At 42.1% G+C, this 15393-nt stretch overlaps 2 protein-coding genes across 4 annotated transcripts; both read right to left on the bottom strand.

The window, feature by feature from the left end:
* Positions 1–6394: 6394 nt before the first annotated feature.
* kiaa1191 (KIAA1191 ortholog) lies at positions 6395–10731 on the bottom strand. 3 transcript variants are annotated; one of them, XM_028984840.1, is made up of 9 exons: positions 10520–10731; positions 9768–9883; positions 9298–9389; positions 9002–9153; positions 8480–8591; positions 8231–8355; positions 7953–8056; positions 7694–7854; positions 6395–7313 (listed from the first exon to the last, which is right to left on the bottom strand). In XM_028984840.1, exons 3-9 carry the CDS (start codon positions 9323–9325, stop codon positions 7105–7107), a joined length of 891 nt encoding a protein of 296 aa, XP_028840673.1. In that variant the 5' UTR covers positions 9326–9389; positions 9768–9883; positions 10520–10731; the 3' UTR covers positions 6395–7104. The 3 variants fall into 3 exon arrangements, with proteins under 3 accessions (XP_028840673.1, XP_028840671.1, XP_028840672.1); XM_028984838.1 differs by having other exon boundaries at positions 8966–9153; positions 10520–10730; XM_028984839.1 differs by lacking the exon at positions 10520–10731 and adding an exon at positions 10065–10354 and having other exon boundaries at positions 8966–9153.
* Positions 10732–10881: 150 nt separating this feature from the next.
* Positions 10882–13768, bottom strand: LOC114793128 (uncharacterized). The gene is made up of 2 exons (XM_028984842.1): positions 13583–13768; positions 10882–12765 (listed from the first exon to the last, which is right to left on the bottom strand). The coding sequence occupies exon 2, from the start codon at positions 12761–12763 to the stop codon at positions 11936–11938; it is 828 nt and encodes a 275-aa protein (XP_028840675.1). The 5' UTR covers positions 12764–12765; positions 13583–13768; the 3' UTR covers positions 10882–11935.
* Between the last annotated feature and the right edge of the window lie 1625 nt (positions 13769–15393).

Genomic DNA, 15393 nt, shown 5'->3' with positions numbered 1-15393 from the left:
TAGTAACTGGGGTATAAAACGTGTGACTCTGTGGTGTTCTGCTTTATAGGCACCAGGCTACATCCTTTGGTGACATGTATGCAATTTAAATCACACATTAATTAACAATACATAAAAGCCATTTTTCATCAGATATTTTGGAGTTTAAATGAAGATTTTTTTTATTGACAGTTTATGATCCACCAACCTTGGAATCCTTTTTGCCGAGATATTCTTCATTAACTACTGACAGGTTTTTGAGTCTTCTCTCATGGAGCTCAACAAGGTTCGATGGATTATGACATGCAGCTGCTTCCTTAAAATCCTACCAAAGCTTTTCTGTGTAACTCAAAACTGAAGAGGGTTATCCAGGATAATCAAGAACTTCCTTAGCCCAGAAATGCATGACTTGGTGTGGACTGTCTGAGAGTCAAATGAATGCAGAGCTTCAACCCCACCCCCCTCACCAGAAAGCACAACGTTCCTCTTCTGAATGTCCTGATAGCCATTTGTACCATATTACACAAAATGTGGGTGTATCTACATGGTCTTATCGGCTTATGAATATGAACATTCAGCATGCAATAGATAAGCAAACCTGACACATTGCAGGATCTTCAAATAAAAAGAAGACACACTTAATACATGGCTGTCAAGTATGTCAGGATTGTCATCAAAGATGAGAATACATTTTTTTTCTTCATGTCTATTTCCTCACATTCCAAGAAGAGCCAGTCTGATTGTGTATTCTGTGAAAATTGAGCATGAGTAGTTAAGATATACAGACTTCTTAATTCTCGTCAGACAAGGGCGCAATCGTCACCTAACTGGAATAAACATTTTGCCTTGGTGCCATTATGCAAAAGAAGGAATAAGTGTTGGGTTGGGTTTATTTACAGTGCAGGAGAGCAGGTCGTGGAACCTGCACACAAACAAAGCAAGTTGCTCCGCTGAAATGGCTGTGACGATTATTCCCATTCTAGAGCTTTTTTGTTAGGAATTAAAACCACTAACAGCCAGTGGGACCAAATAAGTGCATTAACTGAACTGTCCAGTTGTAACTTTACCCACTTTTCACCCGCAGTTCTTAATATGCCTGATCAAACCTTATTTTATTAGGTCAAGGGCCAAGATGCAAACATCAACTACAACTGTTAAAACAGTTACTGCACAGGGAACCAGTCAATAAACTTGCTCCAACTAGGGACAAAGTCGCATCATTAAACATTTGAGAATGGTAAAGGGCAGGTTGCACCTCATTACTGTAAAAAGGAGATAATCCAAAACAAGAGGACACAAGGACTTGTGGGCTTTCTCCATGCTATAATTTATAACACTAGGGCATGAATGGCATATATACGTATAAATAGTGTGAATAGTGAAATCATGGCTCAAATTTCTAACATTATTTCTTTCAGGAAGTAAGGTAGAGAAGAAGGATACGTCAGTTATCATTTATCATTTCCCCCCATCTGCCTGGTGCTTGTTTCCTGAGTTTGAGCTTTGAACTTTGCCTATATACCTACGCTGATTTTCTGGACCTCGGCCTCCACTGTTCCTGTTGTGAACGGTCACAGTAATGCTAATTCTGCACCAATTTTCATAAGTTGACATACTTGTGTCTGTAGCTATCAAGGATTCTTTCTAAAATTCAATCTGAATACATCTATGATCATTCATTTCTGCTATCTTTCACTTCTGAGAAAGATTTATGTCAAAACCCAAATTCGACTGAACTAAATATTTTAACGCCACACAAATAAAGTAACTAGCTATTTTTGCTTTCTGCATTCCTACAATCTCACTCCCCAGGGGAATTTTTATCAATGCAATTAAAAACTTGCCAACTGCATGGAAATGCAGTTAAAATAAGCTCATGATTAACCTTTCTTTAAATAAGTATTTATGCAAAGGATGAGATAAAGTTTGCATTCATTTTTATGATCGAACACAAAAGTAGGTTTGAGATGGCCACTGTCCCCTGTGCTTATCTAATGATAAGTGAGTCTCTGCTTCACTTCACCCTTCACACTGTCATCCTGACGGGAGCAGCAGTTTCATCAGAGGCTGTTTTAATGGGGGAAGAAGCCTTGAGCCTGACCTTTAAAGCAAGTCCCTCAGTCTCTGGCTTGCCAAGAGTGGGGTGGGTGGGGTTCATTCAGATTAGGATATTTATTTAAGAATAATTATATTCAGTGAGTGCTATTGAAACAACGTTTTTGAACATTTACATTACATTTATAACATTTATCTGACTCCCTTATCCAGGGTGACTTGCAATCAGCAGTTACAGGGACAGTTCCCCTGGAGACACTCAGGGTTGTCTTGCTCAGAGACACAATGGTAGGCAAGTGGGTTTGATCCTGTGCATTTGTGATCTTTTGGTTTATAGGCAAGTATGTTACCCAAGTATGTTAGGCCTCTACTACCTGTTCTTCATGGTGGAAAAGGTATATAATTGAGAACTGAATTACTTATAATCATTTACATTTACATTTAAGGAATTTGGCAGACACCCTTATCCAGAGCGACTTACAACGTGCTTTCAAGTTACCATCCATGAAGTTACCATCAATGAAGTGATCAGTTCTGGTTCATTAGGACCGCCAACTATGAATACAATCTTTTTTATTCACTCTGTACATAAGTCAGACAAGAAGAAGTTTACAAGTTAATCTAAGTATTCTCTAAAGAGGAAGGTCTTGAGCTGCCGTCATAGCTCCTGATCTTCAGAGTGTCTCTGCTGTGATGCATCCTCATTGCTACAGGACAGAATCTACATTTTAGCAGTCTGACTGAGGAAACCTTCAAGGCAGTTTTTCAGGTTTTACCAACATGGTAAGGAAAAGAGGTTGTACAAGAAGGATCTGCCAGAATCATACTTAGGTTCTACCTAGAAGTTTAGAATAGCCTTTTCCATTTGTATTTAATTCTGTTTTTCCCAGGTCATGCAGGTTTTTACTTAATGTTTGCAAGGTTTTACTATTGTTAATACGTAATATGTAGTTTTTAGTATGTTTCAAATTATGGAATGAAATTTTCCGTTCTGTAAAGCATGAACAGTTTCAGTTTTGGGGAGCAGAGAGGAACTCTCCTTTCATTTACATTACATTTACATTTACTGCATTTATCTGACACCCTTATCCAGAGTTACAGGGACAGTCACCCTGTCACCAACTTAGGGTTAAGTGTCTTGCTCAATGACACAATGGTAGTAAGTAGGATTTGAACCTGGGTCTTCTGGTTTTCCAAAACTCAAAACTCAACTCAAACATTTTCTTTTAATCTTAAATAACAATTGCTGAGCAACTGGCTTGTCAATGATCCAAGGCAGAAATAGGCTGAATAATGTTTTAGTACTAAGTTTGCTGTCTTATAAAGAATGGAGGCAAGACAAATTTTTAGTGTGTAATGATATTGGTTTATTAGCAGCTTTGTTTAGTGCTGCATAAAAAAACATAACCTGACATAAACTTTGTCTAACATGATGTCCTGAGAGTGTTTATTTCACCTCTCTGGGGAGTTTCCATAGGTGTGTTCATCTGCTAGGGCAGTAATATTAGCTGCCTAAACGCAACCACGTGGCAAGTCTCTGATGGGTGGGGCACTATTTGACACTTTGACCAATCAGCATGGTTTCAAATGACACGGATATGGATTTGATTCTTGTACAAATGTACTGATAAGGGAGGAAATATGAAACCCAATTGGAAAAACTGATCTTGCTCCACTTGGGAAAGTGTACGAATGTACTGAAGTGATTGTCACATGTGATACACAGCAGCACAGCACACGGTGCACACAGTGAAATTTGTCCTCTGCATTTAACCCATCACCCTGTGTGAGCAGTGGGCAACCATGACAGGCGCCCGGGAAGCAGTGTGGGGGGACGGTGCTTTGCTCAGTGGCACCTCAGTGGCACCTTGGCGGATCGGGATTCGAACCGGCAACCTTCTGATTACGGGGCCGCTTCCTTAACCGCTAGGCCACCACTGCCCCACTTGGCTGTAATAATACAGATTCACCAAAATTCTGAACTGGGTATGAATGGGTGAGAACCAGAGGGGTGTAATTTTCACAAGGACACAAATAAATGCTTCATCCGTTTTGGGGTCATTTTTTGCTTTGGACTTGGAAAGCTATAGCTGTATTACTATTTGTCTGGTGACCTCATGTCTATGATCTCCAGCACTGACACACAGAATGAGAAAGACTATTACCAGTTGGTGGTCATATTAACACCAGGTCTCCCACTGGGACCAGAGTGCAGGAAATGACCCACAATGCATCACGGCTGTAAGGCACCAGCGTCGCAGAGGGATGGATGTGAGAGTCTGGGTGGAGGGATTCCAGGAAAACCTGTTTATAATGGCAGCATCAGCCGAATGCGGGCTGCCAATACTACAGCACAAGCGGAGGGGAAAACTCACGAGACGCCTGTGAGTCAGAGGTTGTGCAACAGAGGGAGGAGGAGAGAGTTGTGGTTGCATTCTGTAATATTCAGGCCTGACCAGTGGCCACTGGGGTGGTGAACCGTGTTCGTTCCTGTCAACGTCATGAACGGGCCACACCTTGAAATTATTTGTACATTTGCACACACATTCATCTTCACGTTTGCAGTACAAAAGTGACAGATTTGTGCATATGTGTTTTTTTTTTATATATATATCATTTTCCACATGCAAAATAAAGTTTAAATGAGCAGGTCTTACGCTGTTATTCCTGTCACATCATGGCCATCTAGTGGTGACCAGCGAGCATTGTGACGATGGGATGGTAGTGGCCTAGGGGTAACACACTCGCCTATGAGCCAGAAGACCCGGGTTCAAGTCCCGCTTACTACCATTGTGTCCCTGAGCAAGACACTTAACCCTAAGTTGCTCCAGGGGGGGACTGTCCCTGTAACTACTGATTGTAAGTCGCTCTGGATAAGGGCGTCTGATAAATGCCGTAAATGTAAATGTAAAGAGTCTCTGACATTTCTGTGGTTCCAGCATTACCCAGTCTTCAGAGAATCCCTACAGTTAATGTAGAACATAGAACAAAAGATTGTATCCATAATAACACAACCAAAGTCCGGCTGATTAGAATCCCATGTCTATGTGCAAGAGCAGCAATAATTTCATTGTATGCAATTCCACAATGAAAATAAAACTTCATTATCAGAGTCCTCTCCATCATGAGGTGTGTATTTTAAGTTTTTTGAGATGTAAAGATCAGTGAACCAGCAACGTCTTAGTACTGTTAATTTGAAGAATTTGCATTTAAGAGTGTCAGTGAACGTTTGAGAACCAAACATTCATTGTCTTCAATTCAAAGCAAGGTATCAGAGAAGGTATTCATAGTTTACCTGACACCCCTGTCCCTGGTATAAGAGACTTAATATTAACATCTTTCTGGTACATCCAATCTCTTTCCATTTGATGAGGTCTGATAAAACGGTTATAGGAGGGGATTGCTGAGAATAATATTTTCCATCAGGCCTCGTAACTATGACAAATCTGGGAGATTTTAAATGAGAGACATGTGGACAATATAATTGAAAAGATAACATGAATTTGTTTTAACAAGTAATGACACTTTATAGCAGTGCCTTTTTTTCTCTGCAGTTGACAGGTAATTTCATGCCGATTCTAGTCCAAGTCTATTTTTCGGTCTTGGTCTTGTTCACAATACTATGATCTAGCCAGCAGTAGAGTAGCTACAGCTCATTACTGATCGAGTAATTGCAGTCGCATCAGGCAAAAGCCCTTCCAGACACTCATATTCTTTATAAATGAAAAAACCTGACCTTTACACAAGGCTCCAGTGTCTGATGTGAACAATCCAGATACCTTTACATTAGAGGTGGACCAAATGTAAAGACTCTCACTGGGTGATCTGTTGACCCATGAATCAATGAATATGACAACCAATCAAGGGCATTTCACCAAAACACTGGACCAATGAACTACACCTTCCACTGCACACTGGGACTGGGCAGGTGGTTAATTTGGGTCAACATGGTATAGCTGCAAACAAGCATGTTACTTAATGCACAATACACTCACTCACTGTCCTTAATTCAGTCCTGTTACTCAGTGTCGTGGCTGACGGAGCCCATCCCGGGACACTGGGCGCGCACACACACACACACACACACTCACATCACCAATCCAACCAGTGTACATGCCTTCAGATGGTGGGAGGAAACTGGAGAACCCAAAGGAAACCTGCACTAAAACAGGGAGAGCACACACACAAGGTCAGAGCTAGGATTCAAACTCACAACCTTGTAGGTGTGAGGCACCACCATGTTGCCCTATACACGACACACCACCACAAAACAAAAAAGCATGTAAAGGTCACCAGGTGGACAGTTTTGAACAAACACAAATCAGTTGAATCATGTGAACAAATAAAGACAGAGGGAGAATTGAATTACGGTATCACTTTTATTCAGATATATACACCTGTGTCAAGGACATCAAACTATTCACATTCCGTATCTTGAGGTTTCAAATGGAAACATGGACAGTCTTTGAAATCAGAACACTGTAATGTAGAACCAAAATATATATATATTAAATGCTACTATTGTGCAAGATGAGGTCAAGTTGGGTTTCCAAACAACTGCATGCCCAACTGTCATTCTGAGTATAGAGGACTGAATCACTATGAGCACAGTGGTCACCGCACTGGTCATGAATGTTGATATATTTGCAGAGGGGAAAACATGATGCTACCGGGTGATCAACACGACACTAAAGCATCTGCCCGAAGACATAAAATTGTTTTAATTCACAACAAAAAACCACAGGTTTACCACATGTTGCACTATGCAGAAAACGCATTGCACCACTCTGTGTTAAATGTATTCACTGAAACATCAGCAAACATACAAAATAAAAGGAATTCCGCTTAAAAAAGCCAAACAAAGACATGAAAATGAGGGGAAAAAATGGCACCAACACGTACACTTTATCACACTGAACCCAGTGCACACATTAGTTTAAAGTTTGAGAGGCAGACTTGTGAATACGTTAGACACAAAGGGCAGGTCTTTCTATGATGATTCTATGGCTATGATACTTCAGCTTCTGAGAGTTTTACAGGGGAAACAGGGCTCATGAAAGTCTAAGCAGTTCAGAATCCTGAGGGGGTCAGGACGTTCATATCGCGGTTTTTAATTTTGTGCGGCCGGGTCATCTGTTTCTTGCCTTCCACAATTGGGATCTCCATCTTGGGAGCCTTGAGGTTGGCAGGGTCCTCACCTAGCCGAGTTGCCTGAGCCTTCATCACTTCCATAGGGGTAGGCTTCTGGGCCCCCTTATAGGACTGCAGTGCAAAGCCTCCTGAGGAAGGGAGCAAGACATTGCAGGTCAGTGTAATTGTAGGAGACATGGTATTACGTAATTAAATGTAGTTTTTTCTCACACAGTCTTACGGGAACTTTGTAATTCATTATAGATTCATGCTTCAGTGAGATTTCAATGACGTTTCCATAAATTTATCTGTTTATTTTGAATTCCAAAATTCTATTCAAATTCCATGACTTTCCAGATTTTTAATGACCATAAAAAAACCCTCATCATTCGTACGGAATCAGATTTCAACAAGTCATGTTTAGATCACAAAGACTAACATAGGAAGTATCCACTTCTGGTGACAGTCTGGTGTAAATGAAATCTGTTGCAGAAATAAGACCTTTCAGAAGAAGTTGTGGACTGAATACCTGTATCTGTGGAAGATCTCTGAACTGAAGGACGTGGGCCAAACATGACCCAGCGCTCCACTGCTGCCCCCTCAGTGGTTCCCATATCCATACTGGAGCTGGAACTAGTGCTCATCTCAGAGCTGCTGATGGAAGCTGTGGAGCTCTGACTGAACCAACCTCTGTCACAAACACAACACAAATCAGAAAGGAACAATGACATCTGGATGAGAGCAATAAGCATCTAATGAACCAATTCAAGACATTGTAAATGAATAACCTGCGCTTCTGTTTGGGAGAGGACTGAGGGGTGCTGGATGGTGTGGACTGAGCAGAGGATGTCTGCTTGTCCTCCTTTTGGTCCCCACTTTGAACATGCAGTTTCTTTAGGAGGGAGGAGGAGCTCATTAGACTTTGTTAACAGTGCAGGTCCCATCTTGAGCAATTTAATTATTTCAGCCTAATCAATTCTAATTTGATAATAATTATCACAATAAAAATAATTTAGAAAATGTTGAATATCAGAAATACTTGCCGCATTTTAACCAGAAAACTTACATGTAATGATTCAGCCATGCGGTGGTAGTGAGATTCATCAGCTGGTAAACCTTTGTGGGGGGTGTAACCGGTGTCTGTCAGACCAGCCTGTTTCTCAAACTTATGCATGCTCTCCTGGGTCTGCTCTGAAACCATTTTAGCCAATGTTATTATTTAACAACAACAACAACAACAATAATAATAACAACAACAAACACATGATACAAATTAGCAGACACGTGTTTTAGCAACTTAGTATTAGATGCTTACTGGTAATGAGTGAGTTCATTATAACAGATGAAGCTTTAGTCTTAACCACTGGGACATCATGCTTGGCTGCCATATGGAGAGTGGAAGCAGATTGGGTCATCTCATTATCCTCCTATATCAGCACAAAAGAGGAATCAAAAAACATGTTTTAGGGCTAAGCTTAGTTAATAAACAATTACAACTTGGTGCCATTGATTTAAATAACTTTAAATCGGAAAAAAAAAAAAGTTTTTTTCACTAGAAACTGGACTTGACAACATTTCGCCCTTCCATTCCAGGAGTCTCCAGACTTGAGAAAGCCCTCTGGAATGGAAGACTTCCCAGACTGGAATGGCGAAACATTGTCAAGGATCCATAACAAGTCCAGTTGCCAGTGAAATAACCCTTTTTTTTAGATAACCATGACCTGGATGACTGGGAACATTCACAGACACTTTATATGGCCACTTTTTAGTTCAGGAAAATTCTTCTGGAGCCTGTTCTGACCTCAGTCAGCCGCTGGAACTTGCGCTCAGGGATTACCGGCTTCCTCCACAGGTTGCTGATGTTCATGTCACTTGGAGGGGGTGACATGGGTGCCTCCAGATTATCATCGTAGCTCATGGCACGGCGAGCCATCCCTATTGGGATGGACATCCCTCCCAAGATGCCATCAGAGGTGGACCCTTCCAGGGCTACAAGGCAAGGACAGAAGACTTGTTCTACCCACAATTCATATGGTAAGTGGTTACAGTAAATACTGAATAATGCGGGATCAAACTTCACTCAGTGATTCAAAGAGGACAATGTGAACGTCACTGTGGCCTAAAATTGCCTACCTGGAATGTCACCAGATCTTGATACCATTGTGTAGACCTTTGTTGCAATGTAAGACGAAGAGCAAGGCTGGCTCCAATTAAGTGAATCAAATCTGATTAAAAACACAGTGTAATAAAAATCCTGAAGCACCATTATGCACCAACATTGAAAAATGTTTTACTGCTTAGTAAAGGAAAAAGTAAAGAGGAAGAGAAACGGTCAGTGTCATTATTTTTCACCTACATTACGTAATGAAAGAGAAGAAGACAGGAACAGCCAGTAGTGCCGGTCATATGAAGAGGACATAAAAAGATGCACACTCAAATTACAGCCCAATGAAGGGCAGCCCTACTTGAGTCTCAAGGGCAGCACAGTCACAATGGGGAAACAGGCAGTTCTTCACAAACACTCATGCGTCTGTGTCACTTTGTGTCAAACTGTCCTTTCCCCATTGTACGGAACGGGGAAAACACAGCAGGGCAAAGCTTACCTTAACGTGGTGGCAATTAAACTGTTAAAGGAAGTTCCAATCTTGCTTATGCACACGAAGCAAATGCTTCATATGGTCCATGGTGGCCAAAACAGAGGAGCACAGACTGGCGTGATCTGGAAGGAAACAGGGAGTGCATGACAACACACTGGTTCATAGATTAGTGGTTACTGAACACAATACAGCATAGTGGATGCCGATTTGCCTACTCTGCATGCTTCGACTAACCACATTACTTTGTAATCAATGACTATAATAAAACAACCATCACCGTGGAAATCCGGAGCATTAACCTACTTGACAGCAAAGACGGTCGCAACAAATTCAGCCAGGCTAACGTCCAGATCAGCTGCGACAAACCGGTCGGGCACAACGAAAGGTGCAGTTTTACGGTCAGTATGACCGACCGGTGCTGGTTCTTGCACCCTGTCCAGTGGATTAAAGTCGGGGGCGAGATTCTTATGTAATAACTAGATCCGAATCCTCCCTCGACGAAACTGTTGTGTCATCAGCGCTGATGCTACAATCACCATTTTAAACTATTTAGCCACGAAGCTAGCCATAACGTTGCTTATCCTGACACCGCGAATGGCAGTAAAACATTTCGTTGTGTGGGGATAAAGCGCATAGTGCAGTTTTCAACTGGTTATTATACAGTGCAATAACGGGACAGCTTAATCATGAGTCTGTCTACCCGGTTAGCACGCTAGTTTGCAAGCTAACTTGAAGAACTGTGTTAAATGAAATTGTACCTGACGTGGTTTCTCCTCTTGCTCCTCTAATGTCCACTAATGTTCAGATGACGACAGTCGCAACTGTGTGATTTTATATTTTTTAAAGCCGGGAGAAGGAAAGAACCCCGTGTTTTCCATGACTTCCCGTCTGTTTGTTTTAATGTTGTCAAGATGCGGCAGGCCTCTATTTTTTTTCCCTCCCCAAATCTCGCGAGATCTTCACATGAAAACTGCAATGGTAATACCACCTTCTGCCACTAGGGACAACAAGCGCTACAGAATTAATTTCTGACGCCGTTACATACTAAATACACAATTACCACTACTAAAATTAATAACACCACAATCAGGCGTCAAAAATCTATTTTGCACATCAGAGATAAAGTGTTAAACACAATTCTTTATTTTTAGCAGTTCTTTGCCAACAGAAGAATATAAACATATTTACAGGTTCTCCACACTGAAACATGCATTTATTCATTGTAAAGTCTACGTCCCTGAACTAATGGGACAAGTTGAACTGTAATGTCACTGAAGCACACTGAGAGTATAAGCGCCATTCTTGTATTTACACAGTGCAGTCATTCACTAACTTTACATCACTCATACATTGCAGAGTTCACTGCAAATAAATGTGAGTTAATGCTTAATCTCATTGGTCCAGTGGTCCATGTTACACTGCCTGGTACACAGATGGATATACAAATATGATCTAGCCATTTTATTATTTCTGCAGGGTTCAAATGTTGGCTTGGCATAGCCCTTGTTGACCTGTAATGCTATTTATAGATTAAAACTCAAATAGAAAAAAAACAGGTAGCAATAAAGTGACCATACTTGAAAGAATTAAGCAAATCTATAAAACCAGTCTCTCAGTAAGGTCCACGACTGCTGCTGGCAGGGAAAGTACTAAGTGCAATAGGTTGTAGAAATCCCCTGATTATTATAGTGACAATAGCGATATATGTACACCATAAAAAATTAATCAAAATTAAAAAAGATTAGTCAATTGTGTTGTAGCTGCCATGTATGTAAAATAAAAGACAAAGCCTAAAAACATAAGCTTTGTGCTTTACCACCAGCTAATGTCTTCTTTGCACTGACTCAACACTCTGCACTCTTTTTTTCTTACAAAATGTATTGTACATTACAGTGATTGTTTCATCATTTTGTGTGTGTGTAATTATATATATATTCTTAGCAATATTAAATGTCATTTATACTGTCATTTATATCAACTGATCTGTCATTCCACACTAAACTATCATAGCACAGGCACTGTTACAGCAACTTATTTTTACTTGAGAGGAAGATCATAGCATGTCTCTGATAAAAGAGCACGAGAAATAATCTCATCTGTTTTGCAGTAAGTGTTATACGTGTACTTGAAAGATGTGTGTAATTATTAGTGAAGAAAGGAGTTCGGGAACGTTTTCACTTCTCGGCAATCACTGGCAGCATGCACGCGTGGATCCTGGCTTCACGCCACGCGCTCCGGCACTCCGCGATCCAGTGGGACACCATGGTGTTTTTGTCGGCTCCATGCCTTCCCTTCGCCTTCCAGCTACTGGGCGCGCCTTCAGACCCACTCAGCGAGTGGCAGTTTGGAGGAGCTTTTTGGGTCAATGATGAAGGCCGTGCTGGCGCTGGTGCTGCTTTTGGCCCCTGGTTGCCGTTGGGCTCAGCGAGGCGCAGCTCGGGGCAGCTGCTTTTGCGCTGCGTGTCAGGTGAGATGCTCGCACGAGGGAAACTGTCGCTGCGAGGCCTGCAGGCCGGCAAACGTGCTGGTCTGTCCACCTTCCAGGGCTCACGGGGCTGACAGGCTGCCCCCCTGTTGCTATACAGGAACTCCAAGGGGTCCGCCGTGGCATGGTTCCCACCGTCAGAGCCAACAGCCCCTGGCTCAGAGCATCTGACCCCTCCTTCCAGGTTTCTCTTCCCTTCTGCCACCCCCTGCGACCTACAGGAGCCGGGTGTGGGGCTCAGAGGCCATGGTGCATCCCGGTGTCTCTGGAGCCTTAGACAAGGTTTGGGGGATTCCAGAGGGACCATGGACAGGATGTCACAGTCAGCCTCACAAAGGGGGAAGGTGGGACGTGCCAGCTGGCAGATGGATAAAAAGTAGTCCTGGGTGGACAAGGGAGGGTTCCAGGACAGGGTGTGTTGGCTGTTAACCTGGTTCATGTCATGTACCAGCTCCTCATAACCCTCCCTTATTGTGGGCAAGCCTCTCTTAGCCAGGAGTCTAGACCGGGGTCGCATGGCTATATTCACACACACACACACACACACACACACACACACACACACACACACACACAAATATATATCAGGTTAAACACATAAAATACTTATTAGACCTATATAAAACACACAATCATCAAGGTTACACTTTCTTTGGTTTTCCAAATAACAACAAAGCTTCCAAAATAATCAATACCAGTAATGGGAGAAACCGGTTATGGGAAAATGTGCTGCTGCTGTCTCCATGGCAACTGCTATTCCCATCACATCTCAGAGCAGGCTCGGATTACAGTGCAATTGGAGAAAACACACGCACACACGCGCACACACAGACACACACACTCACTCTCACCCCCCATGTTCCCCCCACCCCAGCTTTTACCTTACCCCTACTTCACAGCATACATTTTGAGGACGAGAGTAAACAACATTGCCCGTAAATACTCCCCTCCACCCCTCCTTCTCCACCCACCAGTCTCCTTGACCCATTATCATCATGCTAATGATTTCTGGCTAACTCTAATCAATGGTTACTTAGCAGGCACAAGACCCACTTTAGATGCCCTACATCTGGCAAAAAAGATCAAATATTTGTTCATTTTGCATAAAGAATACAGATGGAACACTTTATGGGGTCAAATGTATCGTGGTAGTCCCTGACCGCATCCTGGTTTATGTAACACACATGCTTTGATTTGCATGCAACTGGACATTCCACTTCCATACACAGGTTTACACAACTCTCACTTTCAATTATGTCAATGCATCATGCATGATCATACATAATCATCACAGCTTAATATGAATTGCAAGGTGATGAGCGTTGGGAAACCCTACCTCTTCTGTGTTGTCTGTCACTTCGAGTCTCCCGCCTGCCTGCTTCCACCAGCACCACACGCGTCTGTGTGCCTCACCGTGTTGACTGTGTCCACACCAGCAGCTGCTGCAGAAAGATAATAATGATGTTTTTTTTTTCTGCACCCCTCGCTCCCCCCACTCTCCTCCTTTCTGCCTTCGCTCAGTCTATCTCTCTCACTCACTCTCCTCCCTCTCCCCTCCCCTAGCCTTGGCTAAAAATAGCACCCTCTTTCCCATCTCTGTGGCTGTGCACCGTCGTTTCGCAAAATGGACCGTTGGTGCGAGCGAAGGCGAGTGACTTGGTGGTGGTGAGGCTGGACTGATGAGAAGAAAATTTGATGTCATTTTTATGTTGTTTTTTTTAATAAGACATATTTGTATTACATTCTGACCTCTTGCTGTGGATGAATTTAGCATTTCAACTCAGTGGTATCTTCCTGCCTGGTCTAAGTTTGGTTTAGGTATCTATTATTACAACTGTTTAAACAGAAAAGGGTGGTTAAGCCCCTTCAGCACAAACATTTTTGCCCTTTTTTTCTCTTTTCAGTCTCACTGCACTCTCTGAAACAGCCATCTGTCTCCTGATCCTCAAAACCAGGACAGGCAACCTTAGGACCCCACAGCCATACTATTTTCTCACAAAATTAAAAATGTAGAAAAAAAAAAAAATCAAAGAACAGCAAGACATTGACTTTTCTGCTCCCCTTTCACGCTGTGCAACACTCATTTCAGCTCTGTTTAAGCAGCCCCACTGGCAAAACCCAAATGACTCGAGGCTGAGTTCATGCTGCAGAGGCATATGCTGATTGGACAGTACGTGTGGGAGTGCATGCATTGGAAAAAAAAAAAAAAGTGCAAACACAGTGTACAGACCAATAGACAGATAACTCAAAGAACAAACGTTCAGTTCCGCCAAGGTTGTTACTGTGGGCGATCAGAATGCTCAGAACTCTGCAGGTAAGGGGTGAAAAAGTAGGTCCAGACCTGTAGCTGAAGCTGTAGCAGTCTCCCTCTATTCTGCTTACGAGCAAAACATATCCTCCTGTCCTGGGGAGGTGGACAGGCAGGGAGAGGGAGGAGCCAGTACAGGCAAAAGCAAAATTGCTTTTGAGAGATTGTTGATTAACTAAATTTGGCACTTCACATCATCATTCCATATTATTATTGCATTTATAACATGTAAGCACAGTGTAGTAAAAAGGAGCTCTCTGTGGTGCTAATTCATAATGTGTACATAAGAGTAAATATTTAGCTATAAAATTATTACTACTCATGTAAATGACAATTTTCATAGTAGGATAATATGATATTCCTACAAGTTTGTGTATCAGAATGCACACAAACACCTTTTTTGTTCTATTTTTTTAAAAGAACAGTTTTGTGAGAAAAATGCATTATCTTACATGTTGAAGTTACCATGTAATGAACATTTATCAGTTAGAAGATATTCTGCCCAGTACTGTTTCATTCAGAGAGAAGGAAACATAAATCCCAAGTTCTGTTTCATTGTATGAATATCACAGCGTGATGCAGCCCGGTTACAATAACAATTCTGCTCTTGGCCTCCGAGCTCAGTTTTGTGGAGGTGGTGTGAACAGGCCAATCATGGCTGATGAGCAACCAAACAACAAAATGAATCACTAGTCATCTGACTGACACTCTTGAGGCCACACAACCGATTTAGGGCCATCTCATAAGTATAAGGCTATTGGACGAAATGGGATTTCATTGAATCGTACATATATTTCGATGGTACCCTGAGGGTGAGACATTTTGCTGTGAGAACGAGC

This window comes from Denticeps clupeoides, chromosome 6 (genome assembly GCF_900700375.1).
Source record: "Denticeps clupeoides chromosome 6, fDenClu1.1, whole genome shotgun sequence".
Classification (NCBI taxonomy): Eukaryota; Metazoa; Chordata; class Actinopteri; order Clupeiformes; family Denticipitidae; genus Denticeps; species Denticeps clupeoides.
This window is presented reverse-complemented; position numbering and strand designations above follow the sequence as displayed.